Raw genomic sequence first — 16,085 nt, forward strand, 5'->3', positions numbered from 1 at the left:
CTTTCTAAAGATGGCTGTAACCATAGCTCTCATCCCGCATGCTCTAGGACAACCTGATCTTGGCACTCTTTCCACTGAGAGGTGGGATCTGTGTCCCCTCCTCTTAAATCCGTGCAGTTTTGTGACTCACAGGTCACCATTAGAATGTGGCAGAAGTGACATTCCATGACTCCCAAGATTAAGTTGAAAAAGCCACATCGCTTCTCCCTGGGTCACTGTAGTAGTCTCCAGGAAGCCTTCAGCCTTCATACAAGCAGTCTGACTCATTTGGGGCAGCCATGCTGTGGGGAAGCCCAGACTAGCCAATGTGGGGACCGCATGGAGAGGTCTGAGCCGGCAGGGGGCTGCCTGCCCAGCCCCCAGCTGCCCTGCTCCAAGCACCACTCAACTGCACCCTGAGCCACAACCACCCAAATGAGCCCCTCCCCAAATCCTGGCCCACAGCAACCACGAGAGATCATAACACGATTGTTGTCGTTCACCAATAAGTTTCGGCGTGCTTTGTTCGCTGAGCAGTTAGAAGACACAGCTTGTTTCTGGGGCAGCAGAGGCAGTGAGATGACTGGTGTCCGGTGGTCACTGAGGCACCAGCGTATCCTTATTAGACCAGTTTGGTGGTGTGATCGTGGCTGGGCTATGGTTGGAGGCCAGCTGCCAGTGTTCTTGATGGCTTTCCAATCCTGGTTCTCTAATCACTCCTGGGAATCTGTGAGTGATCCTAAGTCCTCTCAATCAATTCCTTTCCTACCCCAGAGGAGGCTTCTGTTGCTTGAAACTAAATTTGTGACGCAGGCTTCCATGCTCTGTTTACACTGAAATACCTTTTCCTTATCTTTTCAGACACAGCTTGTACATCCCCTCCTCTTGGAAGCCCTCCCTGATCTCGCAGGCTGGGTCAGCTATCAGCCCCAGGCTCCTGCAGCTCCCTGGGCTGCTGCCCCCATCCCGGCTCTGCCCACTCTGTGTCATCGTTTGGGGACAGGGCTGTGAGCCCCAGGAGGGCAGTGGTCCCTGCCATGTGCTCAGCATTGTCCAGCCTGGGGCTGGGCACAGGGTAGGGGCTCAGGGGTGCCAACTGGTTTACACTCAAGTGGAGGGAGGCTTGGGTCCCTCCGGGATTAGTGATGAGGTGGAGAGATACTTCCTCAGCTTGTCTTGGACAAGCTCTACTTGTCAGCTCTACTCTGGGAAAAGGACCCTACTGAGGAATGGAGCGAAGAGAGGGATGAGAACAGACTGTGGCAAGACCAGATGATAACTCTCAAGGAAATGTGGGGACTCAGAACTCAGATATCTGGGTTTGGGTCCAGGGATTTTTTTTTTTTTTCCCATGATGGGGGAAGGGAGTTGGATGCCCGATTCTCTGAGAATTGAGACTCTGGATGCCTAAGTCCTGAGGGTGGGACTCCTGGGTCTGAGGGAGGAGGGATCTTGGGGCCTAGACTCCTGGATCCAGAGGAGCAGAGTCCCCCACTCTTGGCTCTCTGAACAGGGACACGGCTCGATCAGGTGGGGATCAGGCCTCAGGGACCGCCCCTTCCCGACACCAGGCTGCCCCTTGGTGGCTGCTATACTCCGTCTCCACACACCAGAGGACAGACCAGGCTTGGCAGTTTATTTCCGCTTGAGAAACCCCTTCAGCCCCTGGGGCTCCCTTGAGCAGCACATCTTGGTGTCCTGTGAGGCGGAAAGAGACGTGGTTTAGATAATTTAGATAGTATCACATCCAGGTGGCGTAGGGCAGGAAGGACCAGGCTGAGGGAAGGACCCTGGGCTGGGTGGGGACCTCACCTGGCATCTAGGCCTTCGTGTGTCCCTCAGGGCAGCTGGAGAGGGGACTCTCCCTTTAGGAGTTTCTGCAATGGGGAGAGTTGGTGTGGGGGGGCTGTTGATTTCCTAGGACCAGTGTCTCCCTGCCGCCCTCACCCCCTCTTCCCTCAGACCTAGGAGTCCTGGACCCCAGCTGCCCTCTCCACTTACTCTCTAGCTCCCTCCCTGGCCTGGGGGCTGGAGGTGACTTCCCATGGGGCTGAGGCCACAGTCCAAATTCTTGGCAAGGTACGAGGGGCCCGAAGTCTGGGGAGGGCCAGAGTCGCCTGGAGGGGAGGAGATTAAGAAATTTCACAGCTGAGCTGCAGCTGAGCTCCATGTCACAGGCGCAGACTGGGGTAACACAGTGGTGGTGGCGGCGGGAGAGGGGAATGGCAGGGTCTTGTCCCCAGTCCATGCTGTTTTTTTCCCCAACACCTCTGGCTTGAGTAGAAAAAAGTTTTGTTTTTCCATCTATCCATTAGTCCATCCATCTGTCCACTCATCCATCAATCCATCCACCCATCCATCCATCCCCTTTTATCCCCCATCCATCTGTCTGTCCATCCATCTATTCATCCACACATCTACTACCTATCTCTTCATTCATTCATTCATCCCACAAATTTCCTGAGCAGCTACAGTGTGTCAGGCACTGTTCTAGGCTCTGAAGAGACAGCCATGAACTGTCTGAACTGACAGAAAAAAATCTCTGTCCTCATGGAGCTGATAGTCTGCTAAGCAAGGGGCTTACTGTGAGTAATCAGTGGGTAACAAGGAAATAGCCTGGAGAGTGTTAGGTGTCCTTCAGAGGATGGAAATAGTACAGGGGGAGAGAGGGGATGATCAGACGTGAGGGTGGCTGGGGAAGGCCTCTTGGAGGAAGGGAAAACTGAGCAGAAGCCTGAGTGCAAGAAGGATGTAGACAGAAGTGCCCGGAGGGTGGTGGGCTTGCTGGCTTGTTAGGAGAACAGCAAGGGGTCCATCGTTGCTGGAAAGGAGCTGAGGGGGTGGTAGGAGGTCAGAGAGGTGGGTAGGGCTCAGATCCCCAGGCATTGTGGGCTGGTAGAGAGGACTTTGGCTTTAATTCTTGAGCCCTGGGGTCTTGGGGGCTCCTGAGAGGTGAGGGAGGGGATCTGATTCAGGTTACAAATGCCCAATCTTGCTGACTTCCATCAAAACCCATGGAGCCCATGCCATGCTTGTCTGCATTTTCCACATGGAGACACCAAAGAGGGGAGAGGTCCCCAGAGGCCACAGCGAGGTGCCTGGGTCCCGCTGAACCACGGTGTCACTCCTAGTGGGGGGTTTCTCTGCTGGTGTGGGAGCAGGCCCAGCAGGGGATTCATCCAGTGCCCACAGCGGCCCCGCATGGCAGGGACTGACATCACGCCCATTTTACAGACACGGAAATCAAGGATGGACTCTGGAGTCTGGAGCCAGGGGCCTGGGTTCCAGTCCTGACACTCTCACCTTTGAGCTGGGAGACCTTCACATCCCGGAGCTTCAGTGGACCCCTCTGTATAATGGGGATCATAACAGCACCTACGTCATCAGGTTGTCATGACAACTAAGTGACTACATTAAACAAGCAGCACAGACATATAGTAACAGTGATAAACGCATTAGTTCTTCTCATTACGACAGTCACCTTTCTGGGAAGTAGCACACTCAGCGGCCATCTGGCCAGAGGGGCCCCATCAGCCTGTGACCCCCTCATTGTCCTCAGGGAGCCTTGAGTGCCTCTGAATGTTTCCATTTGTTTTTGGCTGCAGGTCGGGATCTGTTTTTAGCTTCCCTGGCTGGTGTCACCACGCCCCGCTCCCGCCCCCCTCCTTCCTGCTGGCTCTCCTGTTTGCTGTGGTCGAATAATGTTCCTGGACTTCCTGAGCTGTTTGTTTGAAGACTGCCCAGTATCGATTGGATCTGGTGTGTACTCAGCCTGAGATGCTAACAGAGAACTGCCCCTCCCCAGCCAGCCAGGGGCTTGGAAAACCCTAGGGTTTCACCTAGAGGGTGGGGGGCGACATAAAAACAAGGCTGGGGCTCACTTAGAAAGTAAGCAGATGATTTGGGGTTTTTAAGATTTCTCTTTCAGGCTGTGTGTTTGGGCAGGTGCAATCCCCTCCCTGAGCTTTTTTCATCTGGAAAATGAGGAGAGGAACATTCAGACTTCATAGGGCTGTTGGGAAGACTCATTTGATTGAGTCACTCAATGCCTGTTTATTAAGCACCTACTATGTGTCAGGCACGGTTCATATGACAGAGAATAAGGCAATGTCCTGACCTTCAGGAGGGTTACAACCTGCTGACAGTGACAGGAAACAATAGACTGTAACACTCTGTCAGCTGGTGGAAAGGACTAAGAGAAGGCAGCTGGCAGGGGCTTGGAGGGACAGGGGCCACTATTTTCAACAGGGTGGCCTGGGAAGGCCTCCCTGAGGAGGAGATGAGAAAGCGAGTCTGGGGAAAGGAGATCCAGGCAGAGGGAACAGCTTGTGCAAAGGCCCTGGGGTAGGGCATGCCTGGGATGCTGGAAGGAGAGCCAGAAAGCCAGTTAGGGGGAATAAGTAAGGGAGACGACAAGAGAAGAGGCTATAACAGTGTGGATGTACATGGCACAGCTCCTTGTAAGTGGGTGCAAAGAATAGGTGCCTGGCCTGCAGCCCGAGTGCCAGACCAGGGGTGCCAGGGATGACCGAGACCCGAGCCACCCACCTCAGACCAGTGCCTGACTCACCACCTTCAGCTGGCATTTGCTGCTGGGATTCCTGGGGAACAGATCCAGCCGAGGGGGCAGAGGAGGAGCTGAGGTGGCCCCCTAGGGGAGACAGAGGGTGGGGAGGGGGTTGTGAGCTGCCATTTTCTCTCGTCTCCATGTCCCCCTAGCCTTCAGGCACTCTTCTAGGCCTTGGAAATAGGATGGTGAATGAGACAGAGTCCTAAACCTCAGGAGGGTCACAACTGGAGAGAGCCACAGCCGCGACCCCAAGGGAAGCAAAGGTCTAGGCCCCTAAGACCCTGGAATCCTGTCACCAGCCCCCTCCTCTCCTAGGCCCCAGGATCCAGGCCCCCAGCCTCTCCTCCCTCAGGCCCCAGGCCCCTCTTCCCTCAGACCCAGGAATTCCAGTTCCAGCTCCTGCCTGGCCGTGCTTACCTGCTCCAGCTCCTCCTCCCCATCTTCCCCATCACTGCTGTCCCCTGAGTCCTCAGCAGCGGCACTGGTGTCCTCTGGCCTCCCTTGGGATTGATGGATACTCACAGCCTCTTGGCCCTTAATCTCGCAGCGGCAGAAGGGGCAGGTCTGGCTGTCTGATTGCTGGGGGAGATGGGCAGGGAAAGTGTCAGGGTCTCTCTGTTTCCCACCACGTGCCCTGGGACTACATCCCCAACAGAATGATGGGGGGAGAACAGCTAGAGGGAGGGAAATTGAAAGAGAGAGGAGGAGCTATGAAGAGAGGGCGATGGAGAGAGAGATGTAGGATGGGAAGGAGGAACTGGACCAGAGCCCGAGGTCAGGAGGAGCTGAGGGAGGCAGGGTGCATTGTGGTCTCAGCCCCTCAGTAGTGATGCTGTGGGCTAGGAATGTCTGAGGCCAGTGTCTGGCTGGACCAGCCCTTTGGTTCTTATTATGACTGCAGAGCTCCCCTCAGCATCAACCATTAGGGAACTTTAAAGAGCGAGATGAATTACTCACAGGTCCTGGAGGCTGCAGGAGGTCTCTACCTCAGAGAGTGGGTGGAGAGAGAGGGAGGGAGGGGGGCAGACCTGAGGCTCTGCCTTTATTAGGGGCTGAGCGGGGTGCCTAGGTTTTCTGAGGTTTACTCTTTATTGGCCAATTTAAAGCAGAAGAGCCAGAATCAGGATACGGGAGGTGAGAAACGGGGCCACTCAAATGGTCAGTTATCCAAAGTTTTCTAAAGGGACACTGCAGGGGAGAGGGTGTAGCTCAGGGATAGAGCACATGCTTAGCCTGCACGAGGTCCTGGGTTCAATCCCCGGTACTTCTATTAAAGGGAAACTTCAGGGGTGAGTGCGGCCTGGTCCCTTATCTAGTTGTTCTGCTAGTCGCTGTGTCATTGAGATGGGTATCTTTGATGTGGATGCTCCACAACCAACAACTTAATGTCAAACACTTACATTACAATTGAAAAGCTTAGTACCCGGCACCTGTACTCCACAGGGGCTCCCTTTACCCTGAGGCTTCTCCAGCCCAAGCCTTAGCTTTGTAGGCCTGGATCCTCCCTTGGGAGGTTACTCCCATCAGCTCATCTCCTGAGAAGGCAGCTAAGGCTCAGAGAGGTGAAGCCACTGGCCCCAGATCACCCAGCAAGGAAATGCAATTGACTAGGAATGCCTGAGGCTGTATTAATTGGAACCAGCCGCACAGACACCCCCTCCCACACCGGGGCCAACGTCATGGCATTTTCAACTAACAGTGTTAGTGCAGGAGAAGCTGAGGTGACAGATGCAGAGCGAGCCTCTGCTTTCCCTGGGCCTCAGTTTCCCCATGTAATGAGTGAGGCATCCGGGCGAGCGTCTGGGGGCTTTTACTGCAGGGCGCGGGGACCGGGTCAGACCTACCTGCCAGGCAGCCAGACAGCGGCCACAGAGCAGGTGCCCGCACGGCTCAATCTTCACGTCCTTGTTGCTCTCGGCACAGATCTTGCAGAGCTCAAACGTGGAGTCCATGGCCCAGTACAGCTGCAGCTGCTCCTGGCGGGTGAGACGGGGATGCCGGGAAGGAGTGCTGATGTCAACCACTGGGATACAAGTCGGGTCACAAAGTCCCAAACCTCTGCACCAGCCCTGGACGCTCTCCCAAGTTCAAGGCCAGGTGCCCAACTGCCTCCTACTTGGGCTCTTCTTATGGACTCGTTCTTGGGGGTGGTCTACACTCAGGGATGCCAGATTCAGCCAATAAACATACTGGATGCCCTGTTCCATTTGATTTTCAGATTAAATGATGAATACATTTTTAGTATAAGTGTATCCCAAATATTGCACGGGATATAATTGTACTAAAAAAAAAAACCCGTATTTGTCATTGCTCTCACTGCGGGATGGCTGGAAGGCCAGGAACTGGCCCAGGGGCTGCCCCCAGTGAATGCGCAAAGTGCATTAGCTGCTCCGGTGAGCTCAGCAGTATCATTTCCTGGTTTAATCCCCACAAAAACCCCTGGGTAGGAGGCAGGAGGAGCTGTGTTTTCCAGAGGAGGAACAGAGAGGCTCTGAGAGGCCAAGTGATATACTTCAGGTCACGTGGCCATCAAGCCAGCACAAAACTCCCAGCCTCCAGGAGTCCAGGGCTGAACTCCGATGGAGAGGATTCCTGAGCCACGGTGAGGTGAGGCGGCGGGTGGGGGGTGGCGTGGGCAGGGGTTAGGGGCCCAGGCCTGGGCCTCACCTCTGACACGTGGATGCGCTGATAGGTTTCCATCTGGTAGAGTTCAGTCAGGTCTGGGTTGTGGTTCTTCCCATCTGGGTAGAGGTAGCTGGGTGGGGGAGGCAAGAGAGGGTTGCCGAGGGGCCATCCCGCATTCACTGCCCGGCCACAGAGCATCTGCCCCAAACACACTGCTGGCCTGGGGCTATTTTCCCTCCCTTCTCCTCACAGTGGGACTTTCTAGGGCAAGCTGTGTCCCCTCAGACCCCAGGTCAAGCCACGTCCCCTCAGAACCCTCCAGGGTAGGCCACATCCTCTCAGATCCCCATAGAAAGGCACACTAAGCGACTCCAGCCTGGAAACTCAGACCAGGTGAATGAGAACCCAGAACCTCAGAACCTCAGGCCCAGCACTCCCCACCCTGGAACTTCACCAGTTCCAGAGTCTTCAGGCCCCAACGTAAAAAAGCATCTTAGTCACAGATTGCTGGAGTGACCAAGTCCTAGAGTCTGAGGCCCATAGGGCTGGAAGGACCTCCTAGTCCATCTACACTACTTCATGCTTTACAGAGGGTGACGGGGCTCAGTGTGCCAGAAAGGCGATGCCCAAGGCCACACAGAGAGGCCGGGAGGGGCACGGAACCAGGGCTGTGGGCCAGGTCTGAGCGCCAGGCTCCAAGCAGCCCAGAGAAAGGCTCTGCGCACTCAGGGCCTCCCATCCAGGTTGTAACTACACCCCGAGATCAACTCAGGGTCACAAGTCCCCCAAGGCCAGTGGCTCTACCTGGGCCCTGGTGCAGCTCTCCCACAAACACACTGTGTGACCAGGGCCGGGCAACTCTACCTCTCTGGCCTCAAGTTTCCTATTCTGTAAAATGGACATAATAGTGCCTTGGGCAAAGATGGGTGGTGAGGATTTAACAAGACAGCGCTCAGAAGACAAGCAGTACTCGTCCCCACACAGAAATACCCAGGAAGAGGGGAGCTGCTGTGATCAGCGTTAGACCCAGAAAGATGTCTTGCTGTGTGGTAGAAAGAACTTAGTGTCCCCTCCCCTCCTCTGGATTTTTCCACTGATAAAATATTGGGGGAGGTTGTAACACACAGGGCAGGGGGGCTAAACCAGTTTGTTGGTGTTTGCACTTATTTTAACTCTGGAATCCTCCGATGAAATCTGACCTGGAACTCAGCACATAATAATGCGTTAGAAGGGGGAAGGCATAGCTCAGTGGTAGAGGACGTGCTTAGCAATGCTCAAGGTCCTGGGTTCAATCTCCAGTACCTCCATGAAAAAAAAAAATGAAATTAAAATAAATAAATAAACCTAATTATCTTGCCCCCAAACAAACAAACAAAAAAATGCTTTAGAGCCTGAATTCTGGGCCTGGCTGCCTGGCTTCAAATCCCAGTTTATTAGCTAAGGAGCTGTGTGACCTGGACCCGTATCTCTGTCTCTCTGTGCCTCAATTTCCTTGTGTGTGTGTATGTATACGTATATATTTACATACACACACACAATAGATATTCATTACTCGTGGATTCCGTGGTTGCAAATGTGCCTACTTGCTAAAATGTATTTGTAACCTCCGAATCAATCCTTGGGCACCTTCCGCGATGTATTTGTAACCGCAGAATCAATTCTTGGGCACCTTCCGCACTCATTCACCACCAGGCATGCTCCCAGCTGAGGGTGAACAAGGCAACATTTGGCTTTCTCCTTTGAGCTCTCACACTGTAAACGTGTCCTTTTCACAGTCTATTCAGTGTCCCGTTTTCCACATTTTAATGCTTTTTCTTGGTGATTTCACTAATTTAAATGCCCCCCACCCCAAGCGAAGTGCTGAAGTTCAGTCTCATGTCCTAAGCTCAAGAAGGCTGGGATGTGACTGATGGAGAAAATTCGGGGGTGAGACAGACGAGCTTCATTCAGGCATGAGTTACAGTGCTGTTGGCCGTGAGTTCCATGTGAATGAATCAACGTTATGTGTTAAATTAGGTGTCTTTAAACAGAAACACACAGAAATCTTTTTTGGAACGACTGATTGACCAAAACGTGACCAGAATCTTGCAGGAAACTGCACCTGTATTTCCCCTAGGAGCCATGGCTTAGGATTTCCTAACTCGGTGTTTGTTGCACGTTTGTACAATAGAACTACCATGAATAATGAGAAATAATGAGAATCAACTGCTTATCTATCTCTGTCTATCTATCCAGCATCTGTTTCATAGCACATCATATAGATATGTCTGCTAGCTAAGAAGGCTCTGGTTAAAGGTCCAGTGTGAGATTCAGGAACCTCATCTGCCTTTTTTCCCCCTCCCCTCCTACCCAAGGCAGCTTCCGAAAGAGGGGCCCCGGGGCAGCCCAGATTACAGATTGAAAACCCCAGTCTAGCTTTTTGCCCAGTTCTTCTCCTGCTCTAACTGGTCTAGATTCTAGAACAGGATATGGCTATCTAGAAGCAAAGGCCCTTGAGTGCAAATCCAAGGAAGGTGGCCACTGGGGTTGTGCCCAACTTCCACACACAGCTCCGAGCTGCCGCTAGCCCAATATGGCAGCTTTGTGGGAACTAGGAAAGGTTCCCCTTCCTCTGGATCCTTGTCTGCCACCTGCTGGAACACTGGAGTATTGCAAATTTATGTTTGCTCTGTGAACCCTTTGCCCTCTGTCGTCGTGATCTAGGGCAGTGCTCAATAGGCATGAGCTTTTGCAGTGTGTTCTGCTGACACCCTCCCCCTGCTAGGATGATGACTCACAAGCCTTCCTTTTGTCCTTCCAGGAGTGCCTGGAACAGGGGTTTGTTGAGAGGGATGGTCTGCAGGATACTGCCATCTGAGCTCACATATCCGATGGCCCACTGTCCCAGGCGAGTGCAACTAGGCCGGAAGATATAGCTGGAGGAAGAGGTAGGAAGGGATGGGGTTAGGGAGTGGTCACTGCTGTCCCTTCTGGAACCTCCCGGCCCCTTACCCTAGTGCGGATCCAGGCGTTTAAGTCCTCAATCCCTTGTAACCCAGCTTCCTCCTTTTTAGGCTAGATCCCCATCCGCCACCATAGGGAACACCTGCTGTTTTTACCTGCTTGGCTCCTCCTCCACCTTCTCTGGGGTTTAGACAACACTGATTCTGTCTTGGCCAACCAGTGCATTTCAGGACCCTGATCATAGTGGTGGGAGTCAACTCTGGAAATTTTGCTGAAAGTATCAGGAGCAAGGCACCCACATTCTATAGGGGTTGCTAAACTGGCAGAGTGTAGGGCTGGGGCTTCTAGAAACCATTTACCACCATGAGGAAAGACTATATTTGAAAATGAGGCTAACACGGAGGAAGCCAGGGAAAAACAGGAACCAATTTCTGATAATAGCACTTGGGCACCTGGATCCAGCTGTGCCTGAAACTTGCACCTGGTCTTTTCAATTGTGGGGATTAATTAATTCCTCTTTCCCTTTACACCAGTTTGAAGTGCAACTTCCAGCAGGTGAAGTCCAGCAGGTCGGGAGGTCACATACAAAATATTTAACAGCTGGTACAGCATGGGCTCTGAGCTGTCAGAAACACATCTTGTCCTGGGGCAGGGTCTTCAGGGCCCCCCTACCAGACCAGGTATTGTCCCTTTAGCTGCTGGACTGTGGGAAGGTCTAGGTGGTCCTGGGAGAACCCAGACTGCAGAGGTAAGAGGCATTAGCATCTTACCTCTGAGCTCTCGACTCTTTGGGGTCCTATGTACTGTGGCCCTTACTTTCTGAAGGATGTCTGGGCTTCCATCGCCCCAGCCCAAGACCCAGACCCCTGCACCTCCTGCAGCCTCCTTCTCCTGAGGCCGGGTCCTTTTACCTGCCTGGCTTGTCTCTGCAGGCCTGTAGACGTGCTCGGACTTCGTCATATGTGAGGAAGGCCATGTAGCCCGGGTGGTTGACTGCCAGCAGCTGCCAGTTCTTGAGGAGTGTTGGCCATGGCTAGGGTGGGGCAGCACTTGGGTGAGGGAGGGGCTGAGGAAGCAGCCCTCACCCCTAGTGCCTCCCACTACCTCACTCACACCCATGATAGGCCTCAGGAATATCTCTGACACAGAAGATTCTAGACTCTTCCTTCTCCAGGACCCAGGAGTCCAGGTCCCTAGCCCCTCCTCCCTCGGATCTAGGAGTCTGGGCTCCCAGCCTCTCCTTCCCCCAGGACCCAAGAGTCTAAGCTTCCAGCTTTGGCCTCCCCTGACCTGAAAGAGTCTGGTGAAGACGTCAAACTCGAAGATGGACACATGACCGCTGCAGGTGAGGTCGATGGTGGAGCGCAAGGCCAGAGCGGTGGAGCCTGGCTCCACGGGGTGGCAGATACACAGGAGTGCCTCAAACTCAGCCCAGGGCAGCACACACCTAGATGGAGGGGGTGGGGGAACGAAGCTGAAGCTTCTGGGAGCCTAGGATGGGAGCACCTTCTAGGAAGGAAACAACTGGGAGCCTGGACTCCTGGGTCTGAGGGAAGAGGGGCTCAGGGCCTGGACTCCTGGGTCCCTGGGCAGGGGCAGGATGAGGCTCCAGCTGCTGAGGGGCCCTAGGGGTAGTGCTCACTCACCGGGCTCCGCAGTGCTTCCTCCAGAAAGTGTGGGCTGGGATCTTGGTGAGCTGGTACGTGTTTCCACAGTACTTTCCTCCGGGGAAGAGCGCGCTCAGCTCCTCATGCATATGGCTGAAGATGAGGGCCAGCTTGGCCAGCTGTCGCCTGTGGGGATGGGCTCTGAGGATCTGGGCTGGACCTTGGGGCTCCCACTGACTCCTGCACCCTCGGTGGGGAACACCCACAGGGACGAGGCCCCCAGAATCTCCCTAAGGCGTCAGTGCAGGGTAAAAGTCAATTCCCAAACTGCTTGTTGCAGTCCTAATGTCTCCCCTCTCGGAACCTTGGTTTCCCCATCTGTGAAGGAAAGGGAGGTACTGCCCTTCTTCCAATGCCTAAGGCATCCTCCAGCAGACAAATCCCAGTCTCTGCCTGAAGCCTGGGGTTGGGGCTGGAGGAGAAGCCTTGCCTAGTCAGACATGGGGACCACTAGGGCTGGGGCCATTTAGGGTGGTCTGAGTGTAGGTCACGCTTGGAGACTCCCTCTTGGTTTTAGCAGCTCTGGATGGTGGGCTCCTGAGCTTTTTCCTGCTGGCTGCCTCCCAGAGGGACTGCTCAGAATTTGGCGAGCAGCAGAGGGTAGCTCGGACACTGAGCTGTGTGGTTTTTGGCAAGTTCCTTTTTTTCCCCCCAAGCCTCAGTTTCCTCAACTATGAAATGGGCATACATACAGGGTAAGTACAGCCCCTGCGTCACTGGGGGAGTGATGAGGATTCTTACACATCTTCTAAGCACATAAAATGCCTAGCACAGTGTGGCATACAGGAGCACTCAGGGCATGTTAACTACTTTTTATTTTGTGTTAATAGTCTCCTTGGGCTAGGTCTGTAGGATTCCTGAGACCTTTTATAGGGCCACCCTTGACAGTTTCTAAGCACCCTCCCTTCCCAGAGTCTATAATGGAATCACTATTCACATGTGACTGGTCCAAACTGAGATGCGCTCTAAGTATGAAATAGACACCAGATTTCCAAAACAGAGCAAAAGGGAAAACAAAATGTGAACTATCTCGTTAATCATCGCCTTATATTGATTATATTGAGGTGATAATATTTTGGATATAGTGAGTTAAAGAAAATGTTACTAAAATTCATTTCACCTGTTTAAAAAAACTCTTTGTAATATGTCTACTGGAAAATGGAAAGCTACTTGTTTGGCTTGCATTAGATTTTAGTGGAGTTTTCTGGTCTAGAATTTCCTTCAAAGAGTTGCTAGCATCCTGAAACTCTGTAACCTCCACTAAGACACTCATTGAGCCCCTAAGCTTCCTAGTTTCTAGAACCCACTGAATCTAGAACAGTGATTCTCAGCAGAATTATACCACCCTCCTAAGGAGCTTCTGGAAATTTCCTTGACATAGCAGTTAGGGTGTGAAGGCTGGATTATAGGGACAATCCCCTCCAGCAAGATTTGCCCACATCTCACTCAATTTTCCAGTGTCCCACCAGACATTCGTGAAGGTGGAAAACCCATTTGTAATGATCTGAGCCTAGAACCCAATTCTGCTTTACACAAGTATTTTTTTGCACACTTAAAATTGATTCTGAATTTTACAGAAATCCAACTATCCTATGTATCAAGGGAAGTCAGTTTGTTTCAGCAACATAGTGATTTCTCTCTACAGGTCCAAGTGTCTGACTAGTCCGTTCTGCCTTCCAGAGCAATGGTAATTGTGCCTTGGCATTTTCATTCAAAATATAGATAAATTTATTATGAAGAACGTTCCTTTGATCACTCCCTTATAATACAGTTTGGGTCTTATAATTTTTTTAAGGAATTATGAGGAGGTAGGTTATTGACTCTGTGAATTTCATCTCAGGATGGATTTAAGGAAACCCTACAAAATATTTGCTGTAAAGAAGGGGTGTGGGGGCATGACACGGTTGACAGCTGCTGTTCCAGACAGGCCTTGGGAGGTTCCCGGCAGGGGCGCTGACTTTCTCCAGTGATTAGGATGCAGGAAGCACCCTGAGGTCCCCATGTTTCAGGATATGTGTCTAAATTCTCTGGGTGGGCCAGCCGGCTTCTTAGCCAAGAAGAGGGGGGATGGGGGGCTGAGAGCCTAGGTGCCCAAGGAAGGAAAAATTTGGTGGCCTAGTTTTCCAGGTTCCTTTAGGAAGAAGGGACTGGGACTGGGACTCCTGGGTCCGAGGGCGGAGGGAGCTGCGAGCAGGACCTGGGCCTCGCTGGCGATCTCACCTTTGTCCCGGGGCAAAGGCTCACCTGAGTCTGGAGCCCTCCCGGAAGAGCTCGTCGGCGGCAGTCTTTCGGCCCCGGGGTGGCAGCAGTGCCACCACCTGCCGGCTCTTGGCCTCCAGGTTAGCAAGATAGACCGCGAGAAAGTCCACCGCACCACCGGGGCCCTCGGGGCCGCCCCCGCCGGCCGCCCTCTGTGCCTGCGCCACCTCGCGCAGCAGCTCCGCGGTGCGGGGCAGCAGGTCCCGCAGCGACGGGGGGCTGGAGGAGAGCCGGAGGTCCCGGCATTGCTCTTCCAGGCGCTGCAGGAGCTTCACCGCCCGGCCGAACGCGCGGGATTCTCCCCTTTGCCATCCCCGAAGGGCCGCCACAGCCATGGGTCCCTCGGCTGCCCGGGGAGGAACGGGTGCGGCCGGGAAAGGCGCGGCGCCGCCCAGCCCGGGGTGAGGGCGGGACGGGGCCGGAGAGGTGAGGGCGGGCCCTGGAGAATCGGGGAGGGGACTGCAAGCTACCTGTGTCTCCCAAGGGGGGCGGGGGCTGGGGGCTCTGACAACTGGGTTCCCTAGAGATGAGGTTCTAAAGTCTGATCCCCAAAGGAGAGCCGGGTAGTGTGGCTTCGGTGGGTGGAGACAGGACTTCCTGAGTGGGTGGAAATTGCAGGTAGGATGCCTGGGCCCCTTTTGGGAAGGGCTGAGGGCTGGGTCCCAAGCTTGCAGTGGATGAGGGATTGGGGGAAACCTGGGATTTTTGTTGGGGGCGCGGGTGGGGCTGGGAGTTTAGCGATCCTGGGTCGCGGCTGAAGATTAAAGGTCAGAGAGCTGAAAGGTCAGAGAGCTGAATTTTCTAGGAGAAAATGTTAGGGGGATAGCGGGATCCCTTTGTCCCCGAGAAGGAACACAGCGTGCCCAGACCTCTGGGTCCCCTAAGAGCTGGAGTTGGGTGGAGAGTATCTGAGGGAGCAAGAATTTGGTGACGTAATTCCTGGGTCCTCAGGGCAGGGGCCTACGAGAAATCTGGCTGAAGCTGAGATAGATTTCCAAAGGGGACGGGGGTTTCTTGGTCCCCAGGGGATGAAGCGGGAAGATGGGGGTTCATGAATCCCAAGGCCCAAACACGGCTGGTCCTCGCAGGGCTGGAGGGGCGTGATTTTCTCCGCAGCTTGGGCTACTTGTAGCATCAACACAGCCCCGGCTGTGCGCTGCGCGGCCACTCGGGGGCGTTTGTGGACCGGAGCTTCCCTCCATCCCCAAGGCATCCAGGCCACGTCCCGGCCAGGAGACCTAGCCAAGTTCTGATTACAAATGTGCGCCTACTTAGAGAATGCTCTAATGTTCTAATCAGAGAATAATCGTAATAGCGAACATTTATTAAACACTCCCTGTGGGGCCCTGTGTGTCAAGCTTTACGTTTTCTCTCTGAATTCTGGGAAATAGGGTGAAAATTCATTGACCTGGCAGAAATTCAAAATTTTGACTATGTAAAGCGTTGATGAGGAGCTGATGCAAGCGTAAGTGGACAGATTTAGTTGGAGAGTAATTTAACAGCATCCATTAAAGCCTTGGCAGGGCGAGTCCACTGCCAGCTACATCCTTCAGAGCTGTGATTTGTACACACTTTTGCTCACATTGGGACATTATACACCTGAAATAATTTCACAGAGTAATCCTTACCCCGAGCATGTGCTCTAATATTTTCTGTTCCATTTAACGTCATTTCATTAAAGGGAAAATTGTGTTTGTAACCCACTAAATTGATTTCCCAACCCACTAATGGATCTTTTGGGGCAGGTTGAAAAATACTGCCCTAAGAACTCCAAGAGGCATGTTCAGGGATGTTAATTGCAACCTTGTCAGAAGTGGAGAAAACTGGAAACAAGGCAATCGTCCATCAGCAGGAGGAGGGATGAATAATACATTGTGGTCTACTCTCACAAAGGACTCCCACACAGCAGTTCCAATGAATGAACTGGACACACATACCAACAGCGTGAATCGTAAACACGTAATGATGAGTGTATTGTGTTGAATAGTGGCCCTCCCCCATTCATGTCCACTGGAACCTGTGAAGGTGGCCTTATTTAGAAA

General features: G+C 53.2%; 1 protein-coding gene across 3 annotated transcripts; it reads right to left on the reverse strand.

The window, feature by feature from the left end:
* Positions 1-1,594: 1,594 nt before the first annotated feature.
* Positions 1,595-14,517, reverse strand: CBLC (Cbl proto-oncogene C). 3 transcript variants are annotated; one of them, XM_074369460.1, is made up of 13 exons: positions 14,029-14,517; positions 11,764-11,910; positions 11,408-11,564; positions 11,029-11,150; positions 9,952-10,089; positions 7,217-7,304; positions 6,394-6,525; positions 4,967-5,128; positions 4,550-4,630; positions 3,283-3,328; positions 1,981-2,096; positions 1,792-1,856; positions 1,595-1,677 (listed from the first exon to the last, which is right to left on the reverse strand). In XM_074369460.1, exons 1-11 carry the CDS (start codon positions 14,376-14,378, stop codon positions 1,984-1,986), a joined length of 1,536 nt encoding a protein of 511 aa, XP_074225561.1. In that variant the 5' UTR covers positions 14,379-14,517; the 3' UTR covers positions 1,595-1,677; positions 1,792-1,856; positions 1,981-1,983. The 3 variants fall into 3 exon arrangements, with proteins under 3 accessions (XP_074225561.1, XP_074225562.1, XP_074225563.1); XM_074369461.1 differs by lacking the exon at positions 3,283-3,328 and having other exon boundaries at positions 14,029-14,505; XM_074369462.1 differs by lacking the exons at positions 1,792-1,856; positions 1,981-2,096; positions 3,283-3,328 and having other exon boundaries at positions 14,029-14,512.
* Positions 14,518-16,085: the final 1,568 nt, after the last annotated feature.

This window comes from Camelus bactrianus, chromosome 9, assembly GCF_048773025.1.
Source record: "Camelus bactrianus isolate YW-2024 breed Bactrian camel chromosome 9, ASM4877302v1, whole genome shotgun sequence".
Classification (NCBI taxonomy): Eukaryota; Metazoa; Chordata; class Mammalia; order Artiodactyla; family Camelidae; genus Camelus; species Camelus bactrianus.

Coding starts and splice junctions, on each gene's coding strand:
- CBLC (XM_074369460.1), bottom strand. CDS start 14,378: ATGGCTGTGGCGGCCCTTCGGGGATGGCAAAGGGGAGAATCCCGCGCG. Junction 7,305..9,951: donor GAAGGACAAAAGGAAGGCTT/GTGAGTCATCAT, acceptor TCCCCCACCCAG/CTACCTCTACCCAGATGGGA. Junction 3,329..4,549: donor GCAAATGCCAGCTGAAGGTG/GTGAGTCAGGCA, acceptor CCCATTATACAG/AGGGGTCCACTGAAGCTCCG.